Raw genomic sequence first — 14,637 nt, 5'->3', positions numbered from 1 at the left:
TTTTGACTCTCCCATCTCTTAGATCTCTTAGGTAAATAGGGCAGCTTCGTCTCCAATGCCCCTTTTCTTGGCAATAAAAGCAAATTGACTCTCTTGGAACAGAACATGGAACTACTTCAGACATTGCTTTTCTCTTATGATAAACTTTTGATCATAGCATGTCTTTCGTTGCCATTGTCTATATCCACAGAGGTCTTGAAGGCAGAATCACCAATCAACTTTGCTTTTCTATTGCGCCAAACCATAGCTGATTCAGCAGCAATAAGCATATAGGTGAGATCTATAAGGGTCACGTCGCAGTTCATCATATAGTACTCTCTTACGAACTCACTATATGAGTTAGGAAGTGACTGAAGAACCCAGTCAACAGCCATCTCCTCACAGACAACGGATCCCAACATTCTTAACCTATCAATGTGTGACTACATCCCTAGGACGTGTGCACACACCGACTTTCCTTTTTTATGTTTACTTGCCAAAAGGGCTTGAGTGAGCTTGAACTTTTCAAGCCTTCGAACTTGTGGGTTAGGGAGAATAATTGGAGGAGGTGGAGGAAGTGAAGCATGATTTCTTGTTCCTCGATCGAATCGTGGAATATCATCTTCATGCGGAATGCTTGTTCCACGAGATTTGGGAAGACCATAGTTGTCGTACTTTGACATCTACAAAACGGGAGAAAACGAATTCAAGTTAGTTGATTGATTGAGTCCTTAGTAAATCACCCAAATGAGATACTAAGGCTAGGACCCAACACAATATGCTACAACCTAGAAAAGGGATGCCGTAATCTAGTTGCAGAATATTTGAAGGTAAGTGAATGACGATTCACTAATTTCCACCATGAAAAACGAAAAAGAAATTTAAGTTTTAAATCTATGAAAACTCCTAGATCCTTTGAGATTCATTGAACATTTCAATGGCATGCTTAAATCTCGATATGCCCCTCTTGTTTGTGACTGGGATGCCGAGGATCACAAAGCGGGTGTGAATAACCATGCAAACTTACATGGTGCCCTCACATGTTACAGTCACCTATTCGATGTGTCGGTAAACCACACACGCGCCACCGAACTATGACAAACATTGAGTCACCCTTTGCTACCTTTGCTTAGAACCATTTAGTGTGTCGGTAAACCATACACGCTCCACTAACATCTTCGCAAGGGCACAAAGTGTAATTTCATGGAATTGCATCAATTCACTTTTGCCTAAAATAACTAATATTGGGAATTTTATGAAAGCATTTAGTTACTTTTGTACTTCATTATACTTATAATGGAAGGTTTCTCGCACAGATTATCAGCAGCTACTCATACAAGGTGAGTTACCTTCCAGTAGCGGTGGGTCTACAGCCACAATGTCGGCCCACCAGTAGGAGTTGTATGTTAGATGATTGTCTTTGTGATATCATCTAGGTTTGCTACTACCTGATATGTTATATGCTGGCATGATATGTTATATGTCAAACACCCCAGATATGTCTGGCAGTATGTGATGTTATGTTTATATGTTTGCATGATATGTTATATGTGATAGTGGTAGTAGGAGGGGAATAGTCCCCAAGTTCGGTTGTTAGGACCGAAAGGTAGTTCGGACACCCCAGATATGTTTGATAGTATGTTATGTTATGATATATGCGATAGTAGCAGTAGGGGGTGGCATTGTCCCCGAGAATGGCTTGACACGGGTAGGTCAACACCCCATAATGGCTTGACACGGGTAGGTCAGCACCCCAGAATGGCTTGACACGGGTAGATTGGCACCCCAGAATGGTCGTACCGGGTAGGTCAGGCACCCCATAATTACCCGGCAGTATGTATGCTATGTGATCGTATGGTATGTGGTACGATGGGGGAACTCACTAAGCTTCGTGCTTACAGTTTACTGTTTTGGTTTCAGGTACCTCTTCAACGAAGGGGAAGGAGCTGGCGCGGTAGCAACACATCATACACACAGGCATTGATTTTCCGCACTCGAGATATTCTGGGATTGTACTCTGACATGTGGCTATTATATGATGTGGGGTTTCAGACATGATACATTGATTTACAAAATGATATATTGTTACGTAATTTTCTTATGAATATTTTTATAATCTGTTAATTAAAATGAAATTTTTGGACTCAAAATTTGGGATGTTACAAGTTGGTATCAGAGCCCTGGTTTGAGGGATTCGGACACACCTTCAGGGGCGTTTGGACTCAAATTGAGGGATTAAAAGCTTTTACAAGAAAATGGTTTTCTAAAGGATAAGTTAAAGGAGTTTTGAGAAAGAACGGAGTGTGTGATGTGCGCGACCGGCCGAGCTCAAGTAAGTATTCCCCAAAGTACCCATACAAGTTTATGTTATGTTTATCAGCTTTAGTAGAACAACATGCTAGAATAGGACTAAGGATCTAGGAATGATGCCTTATGTGCCTGCTTTACGTGTTTTTAGCTTGTGAGAATTACATGCTAGTATTGAGTAAATAGCAGTAGGATAGCCTGTTTAGGTTATGCCTGATAGTATGAGCTTAGCACTGTATGCTAGTACAGTTTCTCGTTATAAGGGCAGGTTTGCATGAGTAGTTTCCTGTGTCTGAATGCTGCTTGCTTTGTGCTTTCTAGGACTCTGAATGATTGGAGTTAGCCATTAGGTGAGTACGTCGCGTCACGTGTGATTAGGGTTGAATAATCTCAGAGTGCTGGATTTGGCCCTATTGCGCAACTCTCGTTTAAGTCTAACCGTTGTAGGGACGAGTCTTTTACTCGAAGGATTATCTGAGCCTCGTTACATGTGATGGTATTCAGGTGATGGCTAATTGGCATTACAAGGAGGCCTTCAGCAGCTGAGGACCGGTTTGGGTGGAGTCAGAGATTTTCCCTAGGGTAAGCCTAGGATGAGAGTAGTAGAGATCAATAACAGTAGTAGTGACTTGGTGGAGTCAAGGAGGTTCTTGAGGAAAGTACGGATAGATGTGGAAGGTAATATGGGTCCGTATTACTGAAAGCGGAGGATCCGTACTTGAATCGAGGAAGGCTGAGGTAAGACCAAGGAACTCGTGATGGATGTGATCCCTCTAGATGTATCGGTATCACTAACGGTTGTCATTATGTATTGCAAAATGGTTGTACTACGTCCGAGGCTAGCAGTTGGCAGCTCAGGAGAGGGATCGGGTTCGGGTTTAGGCTTCGAACTAGTGGATGAGAGGCTACGCGAGTTCATTACGTCCGAGATCACTAGAGGCATCCTTGATGCGACCCCGGTCATCTTTGGGTCAATCAAGGAAGGGATTGTCGGGCTGATAGAGGATCGCCTTAGGGTGTTCAGGAGTGACATGGCGACCAGCCAGTCAGGATCACGCACACAGTCCTTTAAGGACTTTAGGGGTAGTGGCACGCCAGATTTCCATGGGGGGAAGGACCCCATTGCTGCCAGACGATGGATTGCAGACATTGAGTCTGCACAGTTGACTAGCTTCTGCCCCGAGGGGTCGAAGGTGAGATATGCAGTAGGGTGCTTGAGAGACAGGGTTAAAGATTGGTGGGAGTCGGTTGGTGGCTTTCTGGGAGCCTCGACTGTTGAGGCTATGACGTGGCCGGACTTTGTGACTCGGTTCAGAGCGGAGTTTGCACCTGCAGTGGAGCTCCAACAGTTGGCTAGGGAGTTCTTAGACATGAGACACAGGACGGAGACAGTGGCAGATATCACTACCAAGTTCCGGGAGAGTGCCTTACTGGTGCCCCAGTATGTGGGAGATGAGGACATGAGGAGGACCCGCTAACATGACATGTTGTGAGCCGACATTCGGGAGCATGTTAGTTTTTCAGCTTGCCCTACCCTGGATTCCATGATTGTCAGGGCAATGGAAGGGAGATTGATCTGGAGCACATCCGGAAGAGGAAGGTAGAGGAGGGGCAGGTGACTGGGGCTTCGGGGAAGAAGCCCAAGGGATCATATGGTAGGCCGAAAGGCCAGTCAGGACAGGGCCGCTTCAGTAAATGCGGCAGGCCGCACGAGGGAGCATGCAGGTTGGGATCGTCGGGCTGCTACAAGTGCGGCAAGACGGGGCACTTAAAGCAGGGATTGTACCGCCCTTGCACCCACTATTCAGACATCCGAGTTATATGTGATAGTGGTAGTAGGAGGGAAATAGTCCCCAAGTTCGGTTGTTAGGAACGAAAGGTAGTTTGGACACCCTAGATATGTCTGATAGTATGTTAATGTTATGATATATGCAATAGTAGCAGTAGGGGGTGGAATAGTCCCCGAGAGTTCGGTTGTTAGGACCGACGGGTAGGTCAGCACCCTAGAATGGCTTGACACGGGTAGGTAAGCACCCCAGAATGGCTTGACACGGGTAGATCAGCACCCCAGAATGGCCGTACTGGGTAGGTTGGGCACCCCATAATTGCCCGACAGTATGTATGCTATGTGATCGTATGGTATGTGGTACGATGGGGGAACTCACTAAGCTTCGTGCTTACAGTTTACTGTTTTGGTTTCAGGTACCTCTTCAGTGAAGGGGAAGGAGCTGGCGCGGTAGCAACACATCATACACACATGCATTGATTTTCCGCACTCGAGATATTATGGGATTGTACTCTGACATGTTACTATTGGGTTTTCAGACATGATACATTGATTTGCAAAATGATATATTGTTACGTAGTTTTCTTATGAATGTTTATATAATCTATTAATTAAAATGAAATTTTTGGACTCAAAATTTGGGATGTTATAGAGGATCTTGAAGTTGCTGTCATGATGGCGGATAATAGGGAGACGGTGGTGCTCAGATGTAAGGATCGATTTCTGATGGAAAGGAGGATTAGAGGTATCGATGATTTGAGGAAGCCGCCGTACTCTTTAAGGTTAGGGATGTTGGCTTTGTAGGGTTAAAATAATTAAGGAGAGATTAATTGAATTATTTTTTTACCATAATTAGATATAGGAAGTTTACCATTATACCCTTTTTTAATTTATTTAATGATTTATTATTTTTGAATTTTCATTGGTGCATTTAGACATACACTATTTGCTAGAAACATTTGAACCTAGCTCTCTCTTTCTCTCTCTCTCTTTATATATATATATATATATATATATATATATATATATATATATATATATATATAGGGTGAGGTTCAATAGAGAACCATAATTAACCAAGGAACCAAAGAACCAATATTTTTTTCAACTTTTAGAACTTATTTTTTATATAAAAAAAACTAAAAGTACAAAAATTCATAACTTTTTATCCTTTTTCCAATGATATAAAATTCGAATTATTTTTTTTACGTCAAATTCACAATGTGAATCTTCGAAAATTCACAACGTGAATCCGGATTCACACGGTGAATTCGAAAAATATTTTTCACATTCACAATGTTAATATATGAATTTAGATATATTTAGATTTTTTTTTCGATAAAGAATAAACTTTAGAAATTGAAAAAAAGATTTAATTCCTTAAAAAACCTATAATTATACTTCTCTATTGAACTTTTATATATATATATATATATATATATATATATATATATATATATATATATATATATATATATATATATATATCAAAAATCTGTTTTTTAAAATCGATTATTAGAACGGTTAAAGTAAAAATCTGTTTTCTAAAATATTGAATTTTAAAGGAAATCTTAAGAATCCAACCAACAAAGTAAATAGAATGAATACAAGTATTTGGGAATAATTAATCGTTAAAAAGTAATTAACAGGGTTGGTTCGGTGGATTGGGTCAAATTTTGACCGGGGCGGTTTTTGCAGGGTTTCTAATGTTGTAGACTTGTAGCGACGATGTTTATTGTTGTCCATCCAAGGTTAGGAGCTCCAACATAGAATCTATATTCAAGTGTCTGAAGCGCGATCGTTGAAATCTGCTTCCTTCAAACCCGAATCTGTAGACTCCTCAATTAGATTTTCAGACTAATGCATAGGTGGATTGGTCTGTATCACAAGGCCTGACGTCAAAACCCTAACTTCGATAATGGATGCTAAGGACATTCTAGGAATCCCGAAAAGTTCACTGCCCATACCACAGGAAAAGAAATCGAGACCCCAGAAGGATTCTCAGAGAAAACCCGATGGCATTTCGCGCGAGGTTTGTACATTACATACATACGTACATACCTCTGAGATAATTTGTGTGGTTTCTTGATTTCCTGAAGCATTTTTGGATGTAGGTTTATGCGCTTACAGGTGGTGTGGCGCCTCTTATGCCTTCCATTGATGCTAATCAGTTAAAAAAGCGTCATCAACCTGAGAATGAGAAGGTTGGCTTGTGACCTTTTCTAATTTCTTTCCCAAGTTGCTTAAGTATAATGTCTGTAAATTTGTTTGACTGGGGATTCTTGCTTGCGAAGTTGCTATTCTAGTTGGGTATAAATTAATTATTTACTAATGTATTACCCCATCCGCAATTCAGTTCGTATTGACTTGGACACTGTCAACAATTACAGCCCAATATTTCAAATTTGCCAAAAAAAAAACGAGTCCCCTCTACTGCAGAAGTGAACTATGTGCTCAAGTCTGCTGACCATTTCATCAACACATGCTTTGAAGAATTACATCATGCATGGGTTGATTCTTTAACTTGTATTTTTCTGGTTTCAACTTGTTTGTCTTCAATATTTTATATCGGCTGCATTCGTTTTATGAACTTGATGTTTCTCAGAAGTCAGAACCAAACTGGGGGGGGGGGGGGGGGGGGGCTTTTCTAGCTGTTACCACTTAAGCTCATTTTTCATTACTATTATTCTCATTGGTCATTTTAGAAGAACTGTTGATGTGGCTTACTCCGTTGTCTATTTGATTTGCTTCTATGATTGAAGTTCTACAGCATGCCTTTCTTAACAGCTTGAATGCATAAGCATAACCAAAATTGATCTACATCTACCTGTTTTTTCGTACATGACCAAAGCTGCATTACGTAGTTCTATTCTGTTATATGGGCTTATTTTGGAATACTTGTTTTACAGATATGTAGCTTTTGCTTTTGTATGAACCTCATCTTTATCTTATAGTAACGATTGTATGATCAGAAGTAACCAGATCCTGTCAAATTGCATTTCTGAGCTTCCCTTAGCCATGGTGGCTGTTACATGATATGGGTTTACCATTCACATCCATTTTGCTTGTTAACAATATTGAGACTTTTTCTTCAGATAACTTGGGAATGGCTTGCTTTCACAAATTCTGCTCGAAAAGATAACTTGCAGCTGTACCATTGGGTATATTATTCTGTACCTTTTCTTTTCTTGATATTTAACCTCTTTTGTGATTTGGAGGTATTCATAAAATGTCTTGTGTTTCTCAACTCTTATAGGTTAGAGTTGTAAATGGAACTCCACCAACAGGAGATTATTCCTTTGCCAAATACAACAAGGTAGATGTTATTTCTTCCTTTGGATGATTGCTTGATTTGTATCTTGTTACCTTTGGCCCATTAACTGATATGTTTATTTTCTGCAGTCTGTTGATGTAATCAAGTACACAGATGAGGAGTATGAGAAGCATCTAACGGATCTGGTGAGTATGAAATTATGCTCTCAGATAGCTCATCTTTAAATCATATCATATTGTAAGGGGCTGGAACTTACTTATTATTAATAGATAGATACCTGTATGGTATATTTTATGTTTATATGAGTTATTATAAGTTTGTCTTTGATGTGGTATTGAGCAATCTAAAATTGTGTATGCCAGACATGGACCAAAGAAGAGACAGATCAACTCTTTGATTTGTGTGAACGTTTTGATCTCCGATTCTCTGTGATTGCTGATAGATTTTCATCATCATCATCTCGAACAATGGAGGAACTGAAGAATCGCTACTATAGTGGTAAGATATCTGACATCGATCAGTTTCATTTTCATTATTCAGTAGAAGTTAATATTCCATACAATCTGCAGTTTCACGTACAATATTGATTGCGAGGGCCCCAACTCCTGCTGATGTTTCCAGTCACCCTCTTGTTAAGGTAAGCTGCTTTCTCTTACAAAGTTACATGCACAGCAAGCATTGTTTAACAATTTCAATGCAAATCATGTGCTACACTTTTCTAAATGTAATTAGGAACCATACAATATCTCTCAAGAGATTGAGCGTAAGCGTGCATTGTCCATGGTTCTCTCCCAGACAAAGCACCAAGAGCGTAAAGATGCTGAGGTATGCATTTTATTTATTTATTTATTTTTCCTTTTTTAATATTAATATGGAACATAAGCTTTTTGTTTCAGGTTCTTTCTGAAGCTAAGAAAATAACCGAGTCCCGTATGGCTGCAAAGGCAAGTTTTGTACTGGATTTTAGCAATCTTGTCTTGTGAAGTGTTTAATTTAATAGCATGCATGGAGTTTTAGTAATTTTATGAACTTGTGGGAATCATGTGAAGGATTAAGCTTCGTATGCTATTATGCCCTTTATTTTCTGAAAAGATAATACTTGGTTATGTCATATGTGTTGTTCAGGCTGCTCAAGATGCAGAGTTGCCTGTCACATCAAATATTAGTCCGGAAGGTGTGGAGAAAACTAGTGCTCCTGCTGATACCGCATCACCTTCTAGTATTCAGGTGGCTGCAGGTGGTGGTGGTGGTGCACCTCTGATGTCAATGGCAGACAATGCTGCTGCTGCTGCAGCTTCCCTTCGCATGGTATAATTATAACAAGTCTTTATGTGCCATTGCTTCTTAATTCAACATATCAAGAGCTGTTTGCTTCATCTTTGTATGCTGAAGGAAATGATTATTTCTTGTGTGCAGCTTCGGGTGTACTTGAGAACCTATGCACTGGATCAAATGGTGCAAGCTGCAAGCTCTTCAGCAGGATTGCGAACTATTAAGCGTGTTGAACAATTTTTACAAGAGCTCAAGGTTTCTTACTATCCATTCCTCTATACGTTCTTCTTCGATGCTTATTATTTTACATTTTAACAGGTGAATTTGAAACCCAAAGTCCCTACTAAAGCTGTTTGTGCAGAGCATCTGGAATTGCGAAAGGAGATACTCACTCTTCTAAATCTTCAGAAACTGGTATATTATACATTATTAATATGGCCTTTCAACTGCTCTGCATTTACTATAGGGACTCATAAATAGGAAGCTTTTTATTTTCAACAGCAAATGTTATCTTTTGTTCTTTCGAGATATATTTGATGTGCAAAACTTCATTTAATACACTCTGTGTAATGTGGTGCGTTTTACTACCTCACTATTTCACAAGTCACAACAATGCTGCTTAAGATTAGCATAGCCAGTTTCAGGATGACAGACTATCTCACTTGCATTTTACCATTTTTGATAAGTTTCTCCTGTTTGTTTCTTTTCCAGTTGCAAAATAAGGAGGAAGGTTCATATAATGAAACACCAGACACACCAAAGGTTACTTGCTAAATGCTCTTTACAATCACTTGTATTTTACTTTTTTTGCATTTAATGCATTCCTTACGCTTCAATATTTGTTATGATCTGACAGCGTGTCATGGACCTGGATCGGACATTCATTCCTGACCCAGTAGTAAGCTTTGGAGGTAATAAGTTTTGCTTGTAATATAATTTACTTCACTTGTGTTGTGGTTTCATTACTTCATACTTCTTTTCATTCCTTACTTTTGTTGCTCTTTATTTTTTGCTTGTGTTGTAAATCTTAAGGAATTCTTCAGCAAAGTTAAGCTCCTATATTCTAGGCGCATTAACGATAAAGCCACAGTTATATTCTTGTAACAGAAAAAGATAAATAACCGGTATTTGTTTTTTAGAAAAGGACAAAGAAACTTGCAATTGTATACACATTTCTTTTTTGAAGATTACCGGCTAAAATCCCAAATGTGTAAACGATTGCCGGTTGTCATTTTCTGGTAAAATAAAAATAAAAAATAAAAAAATAAAGCCGTGGGTTTATCGTGAATGAGCCTAGAATAGAATATAGGGACTTGATTTTCCAAAATTCTAATCCTTTGGCTCTTATGGATGCAGAAAGAGTTGTGAAAAGGGATCAGAAACGCAAGGTATGTATCAATCAATCCGCATGCTACTCCCTGCTTAGTAGTTTATTTTATTCCAGATTATTACTGCAATTATTTTGATTTTTTTTAAAAAATTAAAGGGACCTGGAGCTGGACCTGGAAGAGAGGCTCCATCTTCACCAGCTCAGTCTAAAAGACCTCGAAAGCTGAAGGCTACAGATAGTTAGTTAATATGACATGACATGAGAGGTAAGATAACAAGTTGTTTGCTCTACCTTTTTTTTTATCATAATTACTCATTACATGCTGTTTATAACTAATATTAATGTAAATCCTGTGCTTATGGGGTTGATTTTGACAGCACAGCTTTATAGTATTCATTGGCAACTACTCACTTCTCTTGGGACATCAACATTCAACAATATCATCATCTTCACTTCATGCTAAAATTGATCCTTTGTCCCTCAACTCCTCGTCAAATGCCAAACCAAATACACATAATAATGTAAATATTTGTCGCTCAAGTTGGTTTGTGAGTTGAAGACCTCTTTACTTTACCTTTTGAGGACTGGACTGTAATGTAGTAGTATGAATGGATGCAATCCCTTTTGTTTCCACATTACTTGTTAAATGTGGGATATTATGGGTGTGATTGGTTGTGGAAAAATTTCCTGTTTTCTAGGATTTTTTTCAAGAAAAACAGAAATTTTGAGCGTTTAGTTTTTCGAAGTTTTCTAACAAAATGGAAAATTTCTAGTTTTCCAAATTGTATGTAAATTAGAAAACTGAGTTTTACAGTTTTCCAAATTTCTAAAATGGAAAATGAAAAACTCCACCGCTTCCGACCAAACATTTTTTTCAAAAATTTACATTGAAAACCGAAAATGAAAATTCAAATCTATTTTTTGAAAACATTTTCTTAAAAAATGAAAACAGTTTCGACAACTAAAAACACCTTGTATTTTCTTGTACTTTTCTTCTTGAGGCTTTCTTAGCACAAAATATAACTAAGTACTAAACAACTTCATTTTGTCAACTCAAATTAGGAACAAATGAAAGAAAAAAAATAATCAACAATCCACAAGTTTAACAGGAATATAAGTTCATTTCTAAGCATGATGTGGATGACTAAGAAGCTTTCATGATGAAATCCCAACTCATAAACTTGATGTCAAGCCCTACTAAAACATCTCATGATACCAAAACAACTAATATTTAGGTAGAAACCAAAAGAACGACTAATATTATGCCATTGTGTACTCACTCTTGTCGCATATATTCGTTTTGGTAGAACCCAAAAAACGATAACTCATATCTTCATGCCATCAAAAAGTTCCATTGTGTACTCACTCTTGTCGCATATATTCGTTTTGGTAGAACCCAAAAAATGATAACTCATAACTTCACGCCATCAAAAAGTTTAGTAGTCTCTGAGCCCATAACACTCATTTTATCTAACAAAATGTATGATTGAGAGATCTTGAATACATTCAATTTATTTTTTTCATTATATTGTAAGAAAAAAGTTTACAAATCTTTAAGCCTATCAAACTAGAAACATCTTTTGAAAACATTAACACCTTTAAAAAGTATGTAACGCCCCGATTCTCAGGTATTGTCTAAATATGAGTTATTAGGTTAAGCCCTACTCGACGAGTCGGTTGATCTACTCGTCGAGTAGCAGCGGGAAGGATCGCGGGTTAAGTAACCTACTCGACGAGTCCATATCGGGACTCGACGAGTAGGAGCTGGCAGCTGAAACCCTAAATCCCAGGGTTGTGTACCCTATTTAAGGGAACATAAACCTCTTTCAGCCTCTTGGCAGTCTCTTAGCAAACCCTAATACGTGTGTGTGTGTGTGCCCATTGTGTGTTTGAAGCCTTGGAAGGGGATTTTTGGTGAAAAGAGCAAGGGAAGCAAGTGGTTTGAAGCAAGGAGCTTGGGGAAAATTCGGATCTACTCCAGTTGTCATCTCTTGGGAAGGTATCAAGCTGTTATCCTCCTTTCTACTTCGTTCTAGACCTCCTTGGTTGGAGATTAGGGTTCTTGGTTGGGTTATAAAGTCATTTCATGGAGTATGAGCCAAGATCTGAAGTTATAACTTCATATCTAAACTCTCTATGGATTGAAGGACCATAAAGCTCTTAGCTTTGGCGAGTTTGAGCCCCTCCCTAAGTGTAAAACCCCATTTCAAGCATAGTTTGGGCTTTTTGAGTCATTGGAGCCTTGCATGCACGTAAAGTTTGCAACTTTACGTGATAAGCAGGCCTAAGGAAGTTGGATCTACAATTTGGGGCCTTGCCATGGCTTAAAAGTTGTCTGCATGATGAAAGGACTGAATGGACTCGGCGAGTTGCAAGGTTGACTCGGCGAGTCACATGAAGATGGTCGTGAACTCGACGAGTTGGATGAACAACTCGGCGAGTCCGATGAACATCGCCATAAGACTTGACGAGTTGAAGAACAACTCGGCGAGTCAGATGGGTTTCCTCTTGGATATGTATGAGTGTGTACCCGTCGATTTGCAAGGAGGGAACTCGACGGGTGGCCTTAAAGTTCGAATGAGAATCAAAGGAACTCGACGAGTCACCCCGATGACTCGACGAGTTGGATTGTACTTCAAGGAACTCGGCGAATAGCCAATGGTACTCGGCGAGTTGGGGTCAACATGGACTGTTGACCTTGACTGAGGGCTTTGACTTTGACCAGGGGTTGACTAGTGGGTTATGGGGTACCTTATAAGGTTAAGGACTTATGAGTATGACGTACTATGATGATAGGTGGTGGAGCTTGTGTCAAGTGGTCCGAGAGTTGGAGTTTACCTTTCGTGTCGACATCTGCGAGGTGAGTTATCCTCACTATATCGATAGGGTCTACGGCACCAAGGCCGGCCCTTTAGTTGTTATTGTTATGGTATGCTACATGTGGTTATGATATGTTAGAGCGGTATCCAGATAGATAGACAGTATGTTGTCATGCTCTTATGATCCGTTAGGATTGATATGTTAGTGACCTGGTTAGGTCGGTGTTTTGGTTATGAGAGATTACTATGATCGATGATCTGTGAGATAGTTATATCTGATATTTGTACATGTACGGGTTGATGTGCTTATTGATCTGATTAGATCGGCATCCTGGTAATTAGGACAATATTATGTTAGTGACCTGGTTTAGGCCGGCGTCCTGGTATATAGGATGATGCTATGTTAGTGACCGGTTAGGTCGGTATCCTAGTTAGGATGTTGCTATGCCTTATGATCTGCTAGATTGATTTTTTTGTCTATGGACTGTTATGTGATTACCTGTTATATGTGCACATGGTTATTTGCTTGTGGTTGGGTTGAGGCGGTCCTGCTTTGTGCTGAAGGCCAATATACCCTATGAGCGGTCCGGGAAGACTGTAGGCCCACGTGGTGGACCAGTCATGCCGAAGGCTCGGGATAGATTTAGACAGACTGTAGGCCCGACAGGGCGGTCCAGTCAGGCCGATGACCCAGTATGCATGTTGATTGATTGATTATTACCGATATGGTATTGTCAGTGTGGTATTGGTATTTTGGGGGTAGCTCACTAAGCCCTCGGGCTTACAGTTTTCAGTTTATTGTTTCAGGTACTTCGCGTGACCGCACCGCTCCTCATCCTTATGTTATGATTTTTGGGACACTCTGATGGGAAATGATTTGAAAACATTTTGTAAACAATGCTATTTGGTTTTTTATTTATGATTTAAAAAGTTTAAATTTGGCGTAAAATTTATAGTTGTTACAAGTTGGTATCAGAGCCTTGGTTTGAGTGAATTGGAGGAACACTCGTCTGAATCCAGTCTCAAATCAAGGAGATTTTTGGAAAATAAGTTTTAAAATGGTTTTCAAAACAAAGGATGGAGGATGCAGAGGGTACGATCAGCCGGAGCCTGTAAGTAAACCCCAAAATGCCATGCAGTTATTTGGTATTCTGATATGTTAGAACAACATGCTAGTGTTAGGCTAGGGATCTTCAGGAATCACATGATAGATTTGCCTGATTGCATGATGCCTATTAGCCTAGGGTTTCTTGTATGTGGAATTGACATCATAACTGTAGATGTTTAGTGTATGCATCACGGCTGTGCATAATAAAGACCTTATAGCCTGAGAATGTTGATTCGGCCTTCGGGTAGGATTGGATATTCGAAAGTCTATTGGGTCCAGCGTCATGTGCAGCTAGCATGCACTAGCGCTGCAGGGGATGATGGAAGTTTCATGGATGTGTGAGTCGTGATAAGTGGTGAGACTAGAAGCGAGATATTTGGTATTCCCCTAGAAATGAGGGTTGAGCGCATTTCCTATGATGATGATATTGTTAGGGCGTTGTGGTGATACTTGAGACAAATATGGGTAGGTGTGGAAGGTAGTATGGGCCCGTACTACTGAAAGCACAGGACCCATACACGTAGCAAGGAAACCACAACCCCTAGGGTTCTTGGGTTTTGGTCTCCCGACATTACGTTATTTATCTGATGACTTGTATATATATGTATTTTAGTATGGGGGTGACGAGACGTGTTGCTTCGGGATCCGGATCAGGATCAGGATCAGGATCGGGGTCGAGAGACGGAGGGTTGGAGGTGCCGGTAGCACCTGAGCCCATCGTTCAGATAGGGACTGAGGAGTTGGATGCCAGGATCCGGGAGA

The 14,637-nt window shown here is 39.7% G+C and overlaps 1 protein-coding gene across 2 annotated transcripts; it reads left to right on the top strand.

Moving 5' to 3' along the window:
• Positions 1-5,737: 5,737 nt before the first annotated feature.
• LOC145069805 (myb-like transcription factor family protein) lies at positions 5,738-10,683 on the top strand. Of its 2 annotated transcripts, none has more exons than XM_079016753.1 (17): positions 5,738-6,104; positions 6,187-6,276; positions 7,168-7,233; positions 7,329-7,388; positions 7,475-7,531; positions 7,709-7,844; positions 7,916-7,983; positions 8,079-8,171; positions 8,243-8,290; positions 8,472-8,654; positions 8,763-8,873; positions 8,937-9,032; positions 9,330-9,380; positions 9,475-9,529; positions 9,975-10,006; positions 10,105-10,213; positions 10,331-10,683. In XM_079016753.1, exons 1-16 carry the CDS (start codon positions 5,991-5,993, stop codon positions 10,189-10,191), a joined length of 1,347 nt encoding a protein of 448 aa, XP_078872879.1. In that variant the 5' UTR covers positions 5,738-5,990; the 3' UTR covers positions 10,192-10,213; positions 10,331-10,683. The 2 variants fall into 2 exon arrangements, with proteins under 2 accessions (XP_078872879.1, XP_078872878.1); XM_079016752.1 differs by having other exon boundaries at positions 10,326-10,683.
• Positions 10,684-14,637: the final 3,954 nt, after the last annotated feature.

Source organism: Lactuca serriola, chromosome 8 (assembly GCF_051521515.1).
Source record: "Lactuca serriola cultivar US96UC23 chromosome 8, Lser_US96UC23_V15, whole genome shotgun sequence".
Lineage (NCBI taxonomy): Eukaryota > Viridiplantae > Streptophyta > Magnoliopsida > Asterales > Asteraceae > Lactuca > Lactuca serriola.
Note: the sequence above shows the minus strand (reverse complement) of the source record. Positions and strands in the feature narration are given on the sequence as shown.

Excerpts from the sequence above, each read along its gene's own strand:
- LOC145069805 (XM_079016753.1), top strand. The coding sequence starts at position 5,991 with ATGGATGCTAAGGACATTCTAGGAATCCCGAAAAGTTCACTGCCCATA. Across the intron at positions 6,105-6,186 it reads CCGATGGCATTTCGCGCGAG|GTTTATGCGCTTACAGGTGG; the intron begins GTTTGTACATTA and ends TTTTGGATGTAG. Across the intron at positions 7,532-7,708 it reads AGAAGCATCTAACGGATCTG|ACATGGACCAAAGAAGAGAC; the intron begins GTGAGTATGAAA and ends TGTGTATGCCAG.